Source organism: Corylus avellana, chromosome 10 (assembly GCF_965113065.1).
Source record: "Corylus avellana chromosome 10, dhCorAvel1.hap1.2, whole genome shotgun sequence".
NCBI classification, from domain to species: Eukaryota; Viridiplantae; Streptophyta; class Magnoliopsida; order Fagales; family Betulaceae; genus Corylus; species Corylus avellana.
In genome coordinates, this window is record NC_142499.1 from 9,217,662 (window position 1) to 9,233,628 (window position 15,967).

General features: G+C 36.0%; 1 protein-coding gene across 1 annotated transcript; it reads right to left on the reverse strand.

The window, feature by feature from the left end:
* Nucleotides 1-484: 484 nt before the first annotated feature.
* On the reverse strand, nucleotides 485-13,403 carry DPE2 (disproportionating enzyme 2). Its single transcript, XM_059572015.2, has 23 exons — nucleotides 12,968-13,403; nucleotides 12,311-12,705; nucleotides 10,463-10,577; nucleotides 10,303-10,361; nucleotides 10,048-10,178; nucleotides 9,805-9,928; nucleotides 9,517-9,713; nucleotides 8,855-8,933; nucleotides 8,701-8,739; nucleotides 6,969-7,088; nucleotides 6,700-6,801; nucleotides 6,471-6,554; nucleotides 6,131-6,373; nucleotides 5,886-6,011; nucleotides 5,664-5,738; nucleotides 5,438-5,509; nucleotides 5,163-5,282; nucleotides 4,831-4,928; nucleotides 4,434-4,593; nucleotides 4,206-4,304; nucleotides 2,005-2,202; nucleotides 1,789-1,882; nucleotides 485-1,111 (listed from the first exon to the last, which is right to left on the reverse strand). Exons 2-23 carry the CDS (start codon nucleotides 12,662-12,664, stop codon nucleotides 885-887), a joined length of 2,916 nt encoding a protein of 971 aa, XP_059427998.2. The 5' UTR covers nucleotides 12,665-12,705; nucleotides 12,968-13,403; the 3' UTR covers nucleotides 485-884.
* Nucleotides 13,404-15,967: the final 2,564 nt, after the last annotated feature.

The window sequence follows — 15,967 nt, forward strand, 5'->3', positions numbered from 1 at the left end:
TTTTTATTTTTTAAAAATGGTGGCATTTTGGAATTAAACAAGTGTACATGGGGCAGTTATAGAAATTTTGCACCAAAAAACGCATGTGCGGCACACATGAGCCATTTTTCGTTTTTTTTTTTTTTTTTTTTTAAAAAAAAAAAAGACGAAATGGTTAACAAAGTGACTATATTTAAAATTTTAGAAACTTAATTGGAATACATTGTCAATTTTTAAACATTAAAGACAATAAAAAAAAAAAGAAAGTGGTAAAACTTTTGAAGGGTAAAATGTACTTTTTTCAAAAACAAATATTCTCAACATCTTTCTCATGTCTCAAACAATTGAAACTGTCGTGGGAATGATGTTCAATTGTTTTTATTCTATAAATATGAAACAATGCTAACAGGCAATTTCAACCAACTAGTAGATTAGTCCTTGTTTAAAAATAAAAAATTCTAAAATTAGTTGAAATTGTGATGACACATTAAAGAAAGTTGTAGGATAGAAATAAAATTTCCAACATTTCTCTTATTTATTTTGCCTAGAAAAGATACAATCACAAGGGAACTGGATATTATACAGTTCAGATCTTAATTCAATCATAAGGACGTGGGTTCATCAAGTACATTAATGACAAATTTATTTCTACATTACCCAAAAAAAAAATCTCCCAACCTCATAATATTTAGCTGTTACACTGTTTGTTGCTACTTTGTTAGCAACTACATTTTTATTAGCCACTGCTGAAGAAACATATTATATACTTATGCCCATCAAATTTTTATTTATTTATTTTGATAATTTCTGTTTCTGAGAAGTATGGAAATATGGAAAGAGGGTCAACTTCAACAGCTGCCTTGCCTAGGGTGAACATAATGTGTTCTTCTGAGAGTAGAGAGAGACTAGTGGACAGCCAGAGTCTTCTCCTCTTGTGAAACAGCAGTAAACCGTGTTGGGAGAGGGAGCTTTTCCTTCCCATTGGCAACCTGCTGCTGCTTCTCACTGCTTGTGCTTGCTGACTCTTCATTTTCTCCCACAGGATATGATCTTCCACTCCCTCGTACAACATCTTTAATGGCGGCCTTCAATTTATTGTCCTTCAGCAGAGACTCCAAACTCACATGTGCACCTGAGAACAATACAATCCCAGATCACAATATGCAATTCCAATATCTTAGTTGGAAATTGATGAGTACCAAATAATGCATATTTGGGCCCCTTAATTTGCATTTGCTAAGCCTTTAGTTTTATTATTTTCTAATGTTTGTGTTAGTTTTGGTGTCTTAATGTTTTACAGGTTGTTGGGAGAAAACTGCGGTCTTAATGTGAAAATTGCAAAGTAGGCAGAAGTGAGATTCTAGAAGTTGAGATCGAGAGCACAACACCACGCTCGAGCACATCTGCACTCGAGCCCAGCAATGCACGCTCGAGCGCACTCCCGCATACACCCAAGCAAGCAGCGCTCTTGCGGTGTGCCGCAGAAGACCTGAAGCATGCCTGAATGCAATCGAGCGCACTCGTCCGACCTGGCAGCGCTGAAATCCTAAGTAACAATATAAATATCATTCTTTTTATTGCAAACGGACGAAGGGGGCGCGTTCAGTGTATTTTTTTATGTTTTTCTGACTTTTTGAGCTCTGAACTCCATTTCCTGTTGTAAGTTTTTAATTTTCATGATTCAATTCATTCTATGATATTTTGTAGTCATGAGAGGCTAAAATCTTCAACTAAGGTTGAATAAAAATAAATATATGACGAAAAAAAGAAGCTAAACTGGCAGCTTTAGTCTGATATTTTAATACGTACGGTATCTCCAGTAATGCTTCGGATTTGTGGGGTCATTGATTGTCTCTTCCGTGGCAGGGCGTGTTGTGTACTCTTCTTTCAGTGCTAGCAGATCCTGATCATCAAATCGAAACACATAATTTGCTCTTTTATCAATCAGCACAATGTCTAACACCAACACAAACCACAGGCGCCAGGGCACTGAAGAGGTCATTATTAACATGACCATTATGATACCTGTAGAGGGAAAATTGCCCACATAGATGGGGCTTCAACGTGTTGCCTTATAATGAAATGTGCAATTTCTGGAACACATTGACTAGGTGGCAACATGTCAGATCCCACCACATGCTTAAAATATCGACGTCTTCTTTCATCATCTTCTTCCCACCAAGCACGCAGGGTTGAGCAGTCATGGCAAGAAGGTGCACACACCTGTAACACATTTACGCACTTACCCATTACTCAACACATTATAATCACAAACAAGGTGAAGATCCTAAAACTTCAGTTGGAGAGATTTTAACCATGTGGGACCAGATTGCAATATCCAAAATCCCATAATTTTGTGCTTTGTAGGAAAAGGAAAAAGGAATAAAATTTTGGTAAACTTTCGTACATGGTTTGCATTATAAATTCTGGAATCCTCAAGCCCAAAACAAAATATTTACATATAGTAAAAATATAAAAATATAAAAACTATAAAGCAATAGCTGACATGAAATCAGATTCAAGCAGCAATTATGGTAAAACTTGTGCTTTTCAAACTACACAGAAATTCAAACTCCATCCACAGATGCTGTTACAAGAGCATGATGTCACTTCAATGATTAAAAAGGATACACATTATGAAGATGAACCCAATGAGGCAATGGTAGAAAGGTCAAGCTTTCAAACCAAATGACAAATAATAAGAGCTACAAATTACATAATTAATTTACGACGAGTGAAGGAAATGTTTAAACATTCAGTGCAAATAAAATTATTCTATTGGTGTTTACGGGTATCAGTCAAAACAAGTCCACCGTGTTTTTGCAACATTATTTCATAATACAGATAGGATCCATTTTAGTAGTGGCGGAAAGCGGAAGGGGAAAGGATCCTGCCTCCCCAAATGCAATTGGAGCAAACTTTATTCATTTGCTAGTTTCCTTTAAATGCCCCTCCATGCATAACAAAAAGAGAAATGGCCCCATGCCTCTACTAGTGGCGAGATGTCAAAACTCTCTTTCCAAATTATTATATGTTACATTAACATTTTGCATTCTTTTTTAATTCTATTGAAATTCCAACTTATTCTATTATCATGCTATACTTATAACTATTGTAAGGTTCTAAGGCAAGGGGTTGGGAAGTAAAAGGGCAACAAGTTGAATAAAAAATACATACAAAGATGCGAAGTAAACAAAGTTTAGAATCTTAAGAAATTCTATGGCATGTCTTCAAATATTTAATGCTATTATATTGATTTCTTTTTATTTTATTTTAAAAATAGATATTATCTTTTTAATTAGTTTTATCATTGAAGCCTTTTTGAGCTCAAGATTATTGAACTTCTTATTAGCATTTGTTACATATTTTTCTTATGTTACATATGAAGCCATATGCTAAACAGACATTTTATGACTATATGCATAAAAGAACAAATGAAATTGCATTCTTTCTATCATATAAAGCAATTAAATGTATGTTGATTTATCTATTTTAACTAAATGTTCAGTGCTTCATTGTAAACCTTCCAGACTTTATAATCACTGCAAATCTTGGCCACTCAGAAATCAAATTCTGGCTCAACAACTGCATTTGAAGACTTTGCAAGGAAAAATATTTTATTTTGTTTTAATTTGTGAGATGGTTTTAAATACCACACCAGAATGCTATACGGGAAAAATAAACTCCTAGTATTCCATTCGGATAGCAAACCCAATTGCACCCGTAAAGAATAGTCTCAAGATAGACTAATATTGTTAAAGTATTAGTTAAATGATTAAATTTATCATTTTCTTTCAAACTTTTGGGATAATTAGTAATTTAACATAATATTAGAGCCGATGTCCCAAGTTCGAAGCTTAATTCTACAATTTATTCCACATTTTCAATTAAACATTCCACGTGTTCTCTAATCCTACAAGTGAGGGAGAGTGTAAACTATTAATTAAATAATTAAATTTACTATTTCCTATCAACTTAAGCTTTTAAAAAAATTGATGATTTACCAAGTATGACAAGATCTTACTGTCATGTAGTTATATGGAAACGGTCAATTTTAGAACTTCGCAAACTATAAGTCGGGTTTGTTAAACTTGTGGTAATTGTTTTATATACCATTTACAGAACGCTACATAACAAAATAACTTTTAGTATTCCACTCTTGTGATACCATATTGCACCACAATAAAATGGATACATGATAGACGAGCAGTATCACAAGATCTCACCGTCATGTAGCTGTATTGAGATGGTATACCAAACTCCAAATCAGGTTCACTTGGCATACGTTGAATGCGCAAACCTATTAATCCCAAATCTTGCATGACCTGCACAAAAATTAAACTGTTAGAAGACACTTTTGTTTGGGTCAATAATAAGCTAAAAATCAGAAATATAAAAGAAAGATAACCCCTCGCAGGAAAAGGGGAGAATTGGGAATGGTTCAATGAACATACAGGGTGAACACAAGAAGGAATAAGACCCAGATCTTCCCCACAGGCTAGCATATCTGATGAGTTCAGGAGGGCAGGCAGGGTCTTCAAAGCATTTTGCCGCCAAAGAGTCTCTTGTCGATGGAAATAGTAATCATAGTATAATCTTTTCAGAACATTTTTGCTGTATCACGGGATGGCAAGTAAGCTGCTATATTGGTAGTATCTTGAGAGAGTTGAAAAAGGAAAGCAGGAAGATAATTCTTTTTGGTACCAAGAACAGGTAACCAAAATGATTAAATATCAAAATCTATCCGCAGTTGAGTGTTTCTAATTCATACTAGCAATAATGCATCTGTATCAGGACCATATATATGTAAGAAATAAGCTAGTTTTACCAAAATAAAAAGATTTCACGCACCTGTGATCATCCAAATCCTTAAAACTAGAAGTATCTTCAATATTGAAACGAGGATAGAACTTCCTTGGATCCTCTGAATCTCTGATAAGAACTATATTCTGCAGGAACAATTGAACAGATCAAATCTAGGACCAGGACAAGTAATGGCAACTCAAAACAACCCATAGAACACTTGAGAAAAGTTCCCAGTATATATAATCCAATAAAAAATTATCAAAAAAAACAGGTTGTGAGTTGAGAATAACAAAATTGAGGATGAGTCTGGTAAAGTTTTGAGAAGTGTTTCGGGTTATAGGTTTTTGAAAAAGGTAAAAATTGAGAATTGTTCTCACCTGCAGAAGATCAAAAAGATCACGCCGAGTATTATTCTCACTCTCCAATAACAAGGACCTTTCTGCACATGACTTCAGCTTGGAAGCAATTTTTTTCTCTGTGTTGCAGTCCTCCCTAAACTAAATATAGGGTCCCATAAAATGGTATAGTGAGGCCCCTCAGCTTAATAGTTGACAGAAAAATAATAAAATAACAAATACCTCCAAAAATTAATTACGAGTTATCAAGAAAACATATTACCAAATCCCTTTATCTACTAAACTATTATTATCACCTCGTAGCACTGTTTCTGATATTCATTGAGGAAATTTGAGGCAATAAAAGTCCAATGATCTCCAAATTTATCCTGAATCAAAAAAGAAAATTGAGAAAAGAGATAAATCCGTATAGAAGTGCAGAGCAAAATTTTAAAACAAAGAAATTGAAGTCATAGGTCAATTACAATTATTTAACAAAACTTCAGAGAAAACAGATTTCAGCCAACAAGGAAATTCAGTAACCTGTAACAGTTCCTGCCGAATATATGGGCAACTCAAGCGATCAAAGTCCCATATTCCCTCTCTTTCAAGTTCTTCCTGCAGAAGAAGCATTAATTTTGCATAAATTCACCATAATAACATGAAAAACAATTGCTTCTTTTAATGACAACATTTGTCTACCACCTATTTCATTTATTATTTCTCCAAGTAAACTGGCTTTTTTATTAGGAAAACTAACTTTACCTGACTCAAAGGGATAGATGGTCGAAATTTTCCAACTAGACCTGTCATAGTATGCTCCGGAAGCTCCCAGATTCTAAAGAAACCCAATATGTGATCAATCCTGTAAGCTGTAAAGTATTTTGCCATCTGTCAAGGAAACAAAGAAAAATAACCTTTTGCTTATGCATCAAAATCAGGGAAAGAGACATTGTACTCAAACCAAGGCACATTGAGGGTAGGATCATCTTATTTTTAAAGAATAAAACCTGGGTTAAACGAGCTCGCCACCAAGCATAGTTGTCTTTTGACATTTCCTCCCAGTTATAAGTAGGGAATCCCCAGTTCTGCCCATTTTTATCAAAATAATCCGGAGGTGCTCCAGTAGATGTGTTCATCCGAAACAAACTTGGATAGACCCAGGTGTCCACACTATTCCTGTCAACACCAATAGGGAGGTCTCCCTTCAAGATCACTCCTTTCTTTCTTGCATATCCCGCAGCTTCTGACAACTGTCAAAGGTGATGGTACCAAAGAATAAGAAGCCTTTTTGTTCAACAGCATGACTTGATGTAGAAAATATGAGACAGATATTAAGTTTCCACTTACTTGTAAATGTAAATGGAATTGGATATAATAATGGAAGCGAATTATGTCAAAGTGCACGCTGTCTTTTGAGACAAGTTTCTCAAGCTGTAGGAAAAGGGATATTGTTGTTACGCACTAAAGGGAAAGGAGCATGGCAATCTCATTAAGTGGCTGTGTATATGGAAGGACTTAAAACTGCAGTGAAATAATCCAACTCTCAACTTGACCAAAAAGAAGTCACAAGGCGTACCTTGTTTTTTGAATACTGAGAAAAGCGACCCCATTGGCTACGATCTGATGTTTCAAAAAAGTCACGTAGAAAACAGAAAGCCGCATAGGGTTTTAACCAATCCTTACCAATCAAAACACAGATTTCAGTATAGCAGTTAAGTTTTAAAAGAACACAACTGACAATCAATTAAGTCAAAATTTAGAAGCAAAAGGCAATCAGTAGAATGACAGAATGTTAATCATTTGCTATAATATTCATAATAATAAGAAAGTAGAACACAGAAAGACCTCATTCTCAGAAAAAAATTTCTGAAAGGATTTGGAGTTTAGTATCAAATCTTTCTCCTGGGTAAAAATTTTCTTGGCAATTGAAAGTTTAGTAGCCATAGTAGCCTCATAATCAACATCCTGCACCGATACAAACCCAAATATATTAGTATAAACAGGTGATATATAGATGGAAGAATGAACTTATGTCATTACTATATCACAAGAACGACAATCACCGCAGATCAAGATGAGTGAAATTTTGATTTAAAGATATAAACTCAAGTATAACATACGAGTTGCAGTTTCTTAATATCCAGACCAATCTGATTTCTGTTTCTTTATCAATAAACAGTCCTTGTGTTCGTATATTGTTTTCCTAATCATTCAAATTGCTGAGATCAAGATTGTGGGCAAAAAAATAGACTAGAATCATGACTCATATTGTTTTCTTACATATACAACAGATTTAATGTACTTCAAAAATCATTATCTTTAACTTGTCAGCTTATTCCTAATGAACATTTTGAATTGAATTCATCGCCAAAGCAAGATTCAGAATTAGAGGTAGTGGATTCCCTTTTTGATTTATTGCACTCAAGTTGGGAGTAGGAGAGAGAGCGGGACAGAATATTCTGGAGGTTAAAAAAGAATATCCAGTTTGATCTTCACTCTTATTATAAACCTTGAGGGCTCTACAGGTGCTTTTTCCCATGGAAGACCATTTGGCACTCCAAATGGTCTTCCATCAGAAATAGAAAGCTGCTTGCTAAAGATTCTTACAGTAAATAACTATATTTTAAAGAATGAAAAATATTGTGGATTGGTGTCATATGTACAAAGGAGCAACAAAACAGTAGATCATCTACTGAACAACGGTTCAATCTTGAAGGACATATGGCACCAAATGCTTTTGCAGTTTGAAGTTCAGTGAATAACAGCTATGATTGTGGTTGATCTTTCATTGTAGGAGAGGCAATTTTCAATGTTACAGGAGCAGAACAGTTTGGAATCTGGAACCAATTTCTCGTCTCCTTTCCAGAGTCCACTAGCAAAGGCTGTATCTTAAAAGGAAAGGAACCTAAAGGCACCTAGCTGAGTGAGACAAGTTATGTCAGGGAAATTGGGAGGTGATTTTAACTTATCAATTGAAAAAAGAAAAAGGTGGTAATTTCAGTTTCAAGACCTATAATAAAGATACCATTCAGGGATTTTTGTACTTTTAGGTAGACCAACACTACAATTAGTATAGTATCATGCAAAATAAAGAACGGAGGTGGAAGGTTGGGTTTCAAGGGGAACTACATAAATTTACGAATGAGTTATTAGAGATGTGACCAATGGAAAAGTACGAACTAAAGATTTTTACAGAGCGATAACATCCTCTTGTTTTCATACTTTGTATCTTTAGACTGCAGCGTTTGTGTCCCCATTGTCGATTAGTTATGATGATTTTCTTATTTACTTTTCCCTTTCTAGTTAGGTGATTCCTTTTGTATACTCCCTATATACTTTGGGATGCCTTATGCTTTTAATAATGCTTATCAAAAAAAAAAAAAAAAAAAAAAAAGACCGGTTCGCATTATGATGTAATCTTCTTTCCCACAGCTGTAAGCGAGTATCGAGTAATACAGGCATCCTCATCATCCAAGTTCTAGTTTATAAAGTTACATAACATTTGACATGTTAAATGAGTAAACTATAAAATGTCTGTCATCATGACATCAAAGGAATAAGATGTTGAAGTGATTACCTTTCCATCCAATCGTTGTTTAGCCTCCTCAATCTCTTGCTGTTAAGAAATGAAAAAAACGAGGCAAGCAAAACTTTTTAGATACCTGCATAAATTATGGGAAAACACAATAACATTCTGTTTAAATGAAAAATTAAAAGGTCATGCACTTCACCTTGATATCATCTGGAATACTTTCTGAAAGTGCCTGAACTTTCAGGTACAGTGGATGCAGTGCAAATACAGAAAGTGAGCTGCACCACCAAGAGAGGTGAGAGAAAAATGATTGTCAGATCACGATTGCACATCTATAATAAATACTCGAGTATATTTGAAGTCACTGAAAAAACAAGTGAAAGATATCTTTCTCATACAATAACACATAATACAAAAGAAGCAGAGGATTTGTGAAGCCAAACTAAGTGGTAGGTTAAATTATAACAAAATCTCAAGTGTATTGAACTCACTGAAAAAACTATAAATGAAACATTTTAAAAGGTATCATTAGTGTCTGATAGCGAAGCACAGGAGAAGGGGAATCATTAAACCGGACAAAATTGTAGGTTATGCCCATTTATCAAAACCAAACTAAATTACAGATCTAAAGCAGAAATAATAGATAGTCAAGTGTGGCAATTCACAACTTAATGCACATTTTGGACATGTCAATTTCCTCGATCAGTAACCCCCAACACCACCACCCCCCCCCCCCCCCCCCCCCCCCAACAAAAAAAAGAAAAAAAAAAAGAACCCCGATACACACATACAAAGACAGAAGAAATGAAAGAGACAAGACAAATAAGCTTGTTCACGTAATCCATAATTGAAGGCATATACCTGTAAGGATATGAATCCCACCACATCCCATGCACAGATGTATCATTGATTGGTAAAAGCTGAACTAAATGGAATCCAGAATCCACAGCCCAGTCAACGAGTAGCTTCAGGTCAAGAAACTCTCCAACTCCGAGATCAGATTCTGACCTAACAGAAAACATGGGAATTGCAACACCAGCACCCCGCCAAGGCAAGTCCTAGTGGAATAGATCAATAATAAGAACCCACAGTAATAGTTTTTGAGCAACACACCATTCACTTGTATGGAACCTATGTTTGATAACATACTCGATACATGCCATCTGAAAGGAAAATGTATCTTGGTTGATTCTCTGAGGAGCCAACATTTAGTTCCCGATTGTTACCAGTTTCTAAAGAAAAGTTTCCTGCCTTGTCATACTTACTAAACTTGTATGTGGAACAACCGTCAAGGAAAATAGAGAGAATGTGCATACTTTTGGTAACAATTAGCAGATATACACAGTAAACAATAATATACAGTATGTCATCAAATAATTGAACCAAAAAGGATATTTTATTGGTAAATCACCCTTTCGCAGCACACAGTCACCTTGCCAAATTGAATTACCAGCATAGCTAAGTTTAAGTCCATCCTGAACCTTCCATTTCCCCAACTTTAAATGGCTACCAATCACATAAACCTGCATGAGTCCAACATCAGTTATCTAACAAAAACAAGGTGGAAAAGATAACCAACAGAACTTAGAAGTATCAAGTTTTATTCATATAAACAGTAAAATCTCATCCGGAGAAAAGAGCTCATACTGATTTGCCTTGTTCTATATTTGGGCAGCAAATTTTGAACTGGATGAGAACTGTATCTACTGATAACCAGAATTAACAAACAATAAATGGAGTTAGCAAAATGACAGTTCACAAAGAATATTACATAAGGAGTCGCAATGAACAAACTGCATTCAATTACCTTCCTCCAGCTTATTCTGAATGGTGCCTAGAGGTCTCTCTATGTTCAAATTCCAACTTTTGTTAAAGATGACATTTTGGAATGCGCTTCTGAAAGGGAGATCATCAGAACCAGTCTGGATTTGATAATGACAACTTTTCAGTAAATTTGTTAATGTCAAGAAACAAAAAGTTTCCACCATGAGTAAATTATAGCAAGCCATGAAAATTAACCATTACTAAGCAAATACAAACACAGTTCACTAATTTTCATCTTAAAAAGACAGCCATAGTTAAATCTCTACCCAAGGCCTGGTGACTGCTATTTGGGTGAAAAAACTGATCTAGCTGAATCTAAACCAATCAAGGCTAAAATAGCTTGAAGATCCTCTTACGCAAAATTGGGGAGAAAAATCGCAACCAACTTAGGGATAGGTGAGTTGCAGCATCAAGCAAAGTTAGAAGATAGTAATATTATGTATAACAGTATACAGTTAATATTAACATATAATAATTTTGCGTTCAAATGTGTAAAGGCTATAGTTTCTTCACCACAGACTTTGAACAGCCACTTTTATATGGCATATAAATTTCTCATAGATTAAAAAATTAATAATAAGGAAACTTAAAAGTTATGGATTATGAATGCTTCTTGCTCATTGCCACCATGGTACCTACCATGGCAGGTACTTGATCTTCTACCTTCATGTTAAATTTCTTTCAAAATTCGTTTAAGTTTCTTCCATCAAAATTTATTTTCTTTTATTTTTTCCCCCGAGCATCAAAACTCATCTTATGAACATACTGAAAGGTGCAATTTATTCATGAACATGGTGATAAACGCATTGAATCTTGGATTCAATCTTGCCAATAGAACTGCCATAATTTCAAACTTTGCCCAAACATTAAAGTTGAGCTTATGTGGCCTCCAATTAGAGATGGCATTGACTGAGAGCCAGTCAAGGTCAAGTGCCACCCTCTGTCCCTATCTGTCATATAAATATGTATGGGGGGGGGTGCTTCAAAAAAAGCTATTTAAGTGTCAGCAAATTGACATCTATGGCATAAAATCCAGCATTCTTCATCCATCATTTTCTGTTTCCCTAATTAAAAAACAACTTAAGCTTGCTCTAGTATCACAATCAGAAAAACCAGGACAAACTGACTTTAGACAGAGGATATGATCACAACATATAATTAAGGATAAATTTGTCCTTGCTCTAGTATCACAATCAGAAAAACCAGGACAAACTGATTTTAGACAGAGGATATGATTACAACATATAATTAAGGATAAATTTGTCAAATTTATCTATACTCCATTTGATTGCTGAAAAACAACGAGGACCCAAAATAAATTAAAAGGAAAAATCTAAACTAGGGATGGAGTGGCTATCATGAGAGACGCTTTCCTCTCTTGCCCTTTTAAGCAACCAAACAGTATAATTAAATGAGCAGAGATAAGTAAACCATAACGTTCAGAATAAAGTGAGCATCTACTTAGTTTTCAAACTGTGAAAAGATTTTAGATTTGCTTTAAAAGAAATAATAATTATAAAAAAAATTAAAATAAAAATAAAAATTCCATCTTTCCCAAAAGACCAACCAAAGCACAAAGCGTTAGGAAGAGCTGATTATAACATTAAGTTTTCACTTTTCTATAAATTGAACTTCTAAAAGGTGTCAGCTGACATATTATTCTGAGATTCCAGTAGCAGGGATCTCCACAAGAAATAAATTCATAGAACCCAAACATATCAGCAATGACTTCGATTCCATTGAGTAGCTACATAGTACTCCCAGGAGGAACAAAAAGAAACCTTAAAAATTCATAAAGCATCAGAAAGAAAAAAGAGAACCAAAGCAGCACCTGCCAAAGGTCATGGAACTCCACGACCTCTCCATCCCGAATCCCTTCAGGCAGCAACAGTTTACGCCGCTTCCCCATCTCCCATCTCAGAACATTCTTATCGTCATCCACCACATAATAACTGTACTCGCACCCGAACCCGCTCGGGACCGCAACACTTCCGCTCCATATGAGTTCATCACCTTGATGAACAGGCTTCAGTAAGAGGCCCTTCTTCACATTCCATGAACCAAGCACTGGCTCAGAGCCACAAACAAGCAGGCTCTGACCCCAGTGCGTAAAGTACGGCAATCGGAAACTCACATTCACTGATTTCATTGACTTGGTCCCAGAAAACGATGCCAGATTCAACATTTCTTCGAAAATTGGATCAGACCCAGTTGAAAATTTTCAATCTGGGAAAATCCAAGTGAAACTTGTTAGTATTATTATGAACACCCAGATTCGAAATCAGAAATTACTAAAACATTGACCAGAATCCCAATAAAATTAACTCAACAAGAGTAAAATTAACAAAACCCAGGAACGTAAAGATAAAAAATATGGAGAATTGACGCAAACTTCAACAACTGATTTTAGAGAAACTGAAGAGAACCCAGATGAAAATTCGCAATGTTTTCTTAAACACTAATCAAAGCCATTTGAGATATGAACTACCTTCTAATCACCTTTACTTGAATCCAAAGCTATATGTTTTCACGTAAACTCGGAGGAGCGTTGTGTTTATGAATGGGACGAAGTGGAGAAGAGACGAGGGAATCTAAGAAAGGAGTTTAGTTTGTTTCGAAGAAACAAAAGAGCAGGGAAATGTTATCACTTCCCAGTTCCCCGTGTCCAGATTTTTTGTGAGAAAAAGTTGCTAGATATTAAGCCTAAAAGATTGTGAGAGGGAGATGTGATCGCGGTGGAAGTAACCAAAACGATATTTTTCAGGAGGGAGAGGTTTTTGTGGTGGAATTAACGAATATGATATTTGTCAGCAGGGCAGTGGAGTCTGGAGGGAGTGGAGTGTCTTTTTGTTTGGGGTAGGAGATTGAAAATGCAGCTTTCACGGGAGAGTGACACTGTTACAGTTGGCTCAGGCCTCATGGCTCAGACTCGGGAATTGGCGTGCCGTCGAGTCGTGTCCACATCTCTTTTATTAAGCTGCAAACAAAGGTATCTGTAACGTAGGAATAGGAGAGGTTGCAGAATGCAGACAAAGGTGTTTTTACTCAACAAGATTCTCTCCTATTTGTGTACGTTATTTTATATTATTTAAAATTTTTTATATTAATTTTATATATATTATTAGATACTAAGTTTAAATTTTGACTTGAAATTATTTATTTCATTTAAAATCGAAAGAATTATGTTCCTTGTACATAGGCTTGAGGGCCATGTAAGGCTACAATTCCAACCAAACCTTCATAGCCTACGTTACTAATAAAATAATAATAAATAAATAAATAAAAGAAGCTAATGAGATGGTGAACCATCAAACTCTCAAAGTGATGATTGGTCACTACAAATGTGTGTGATCAGATGGGCCAATAACCCTTAAGGGGTAGCTTACCAGCAGGGGGCAGTGGTTGGCCATCAGAAGGGATGGTCGCACTACCTTATGAGTTATGAGGGCTCGAAGCGCTCATTGAGCTGTCAAAGGTAATGCACCACTGCTCGAAGGCTCAAGCTATCCTTAAGCTATCAAGGTAGCGCACCAGCCTTGAGAAGGTAATGCACCACTGCCCGAAGGCTCAAGCTATCCTTAAGCTATCAAGGTAGCGCACCAGCCTTGAGGGCTTGGGCTACCCATCAACCCATGCACTATGATGGAGTGGTCATGTAACGACTCTAATGGGAAAATCAATTAACTGGTAATTGATTCTACAGTTTGTCTCCTAGCCTTATTCCTCACAAGACAAGACTCGGAGATCTTAACCTCTCTTAATGAGAGAATTCAGCGGAAGACTTTAAATAACTATAGGAATAGAAAGCAATAACTACATTCCACACACTCAATCACCAAAATAAAAGATAATTCTCATAGCATAAATAGATCACCAAATGTACTGGTCAAAGACCAATCATCAAAGTACTGGATACAACTCAAAAGACAATCATTGTTTGGGAATAAAGCAACTAAACAGGTTGATTTTTAATCTTAAGCAATGCCAATGAGATAAGAATCTCAATCATGTCTGCCTACGTGGTTCCTCTGTCATCCCACATAGTCTTCAACCACACTGGGTCCATGTCCTCAGAAATAACTCTAATCAAATCTTGAGCTATCACTCAAGTCCGCGCAATTATTCATAATGGAGGGGGAAACATAAAAACAATTGGGGTAAGTCTAAGGACTTAGTGAAAATTAATGGACATAATACCCATGCCATTATTTGTGATGAACTCTATTTGGTAAAAAAATGCAACAGTTTAATCATAACAGTTATCCATAAATACAATATAGATATAGTACATACTTATAATTATGAGTAACAGTGATAGTTCAACAGTATGGTCTACCCAATATATTACTCATTCTCAGCAGGGTTAGCACTGTCCCGAGGGACCTGTAATACAATGTCGATGCCTCGACCATTATATGCTACAGTCCATAACACTAGCAGCCCGACCGAGGCCGACCTCGGGTGGCCCACACTACTAATAATGTCCGTCTTGTAGTGACCGCCCGTTAAGGCTGTGCCGGTCACGAAATAACCATTGGATCTAAGGCACATATAGCACACACACATTTGACCATAAAGTTAACATGTATGGTAAGCCCATAACCGTTATCCCGCACTGGTGTACCATGTCAGACGATACAATTAATCTTGTCCGTATTTTACATGCATGTTTTTACAAGTCTCAATGTCATTATCTTGTTAAGTAGTACATTTTCACAAAAATGTAGAGTTCATATGCAACAAAGAGTATATCGTGAGAGTTGTAAATATGCATGTTTTGGTACACAAAATAATCATGCAATACGAGAAAATAAATGGTGAGCATTATGTGAGTTAAAACTCACATGGATCCAATAAAGTCTCTGAGTATTCCTCTAAATGCCCCAGGTCCTCCAAATCTGTGGAAAACATTCTATTAGACCTAAGTCCAACTAAAACGAACCTAGAACATGATAATAGAGGCTATCGAATGACTAGTCAAAATGGCGTTCCCTTGAACACTTCTGGCCATACGTCCGGGCTCGAGGCCGTATGTCCTCTCAGAGAGTTTCAGGTAGAACCTCATTTGTCCAAGCGTCCTCCTATCCTCCCAAACTGGTTCTAAATCTATTTAAACGGGTTTCTAAGACCTCATATCTCAAAATATGGCCTCCATGCATAAGAAAATATGTTGATCATAATGAAATGCTAAGCCAACTTAAACAAAGGTCAAAAGGCACACCCTAGCTAAAACCTCAATCAACAACTAAGCTAGTCTAGAAAGCATTAAAAGTGCATAACGACTTAAGAAATAAGCAGGGCCTATAAGATTACCTCCTAGAAGCTAAAACCTCCAAGGAATCACTTCTTCTTCTCCACAAACCAACTCACTCACAAAGACACTCACACAAGGGGTTTCAAAGAGCCTGAGGGCATAAAATGGATAGGAGAGGGCGAGGGGTAGGGGTATTTATAGGTGAGAAAAAGTTGAGGGCGCTGCTAGTAATTC

Excerpts from the sequence above, each read along its gene's own strand:
- DPE2 (XM_059572015.2), bottom strand. The coding sequence starts at position 12,664 with ATGTTGAATCTGGCATCGTTTTCTGGGACCAAGTCAATGAAATCAGTG. Across the intron at positions 9,714-9,804 it reads TTTCAGATGGCATGTATCGA|GACTTGCCTTGGCGGGGTGC; the intron begins GTATGTTATCAA and ends CTATTCCACTAG. Across the intron at positions 7,089-8,700 it reads AACAACGATTGGATGGAAAG|GATGTTGATTATGAGGCTAC; the intron begins GTAATCACTTCA and ends GTATCGGTGCAG.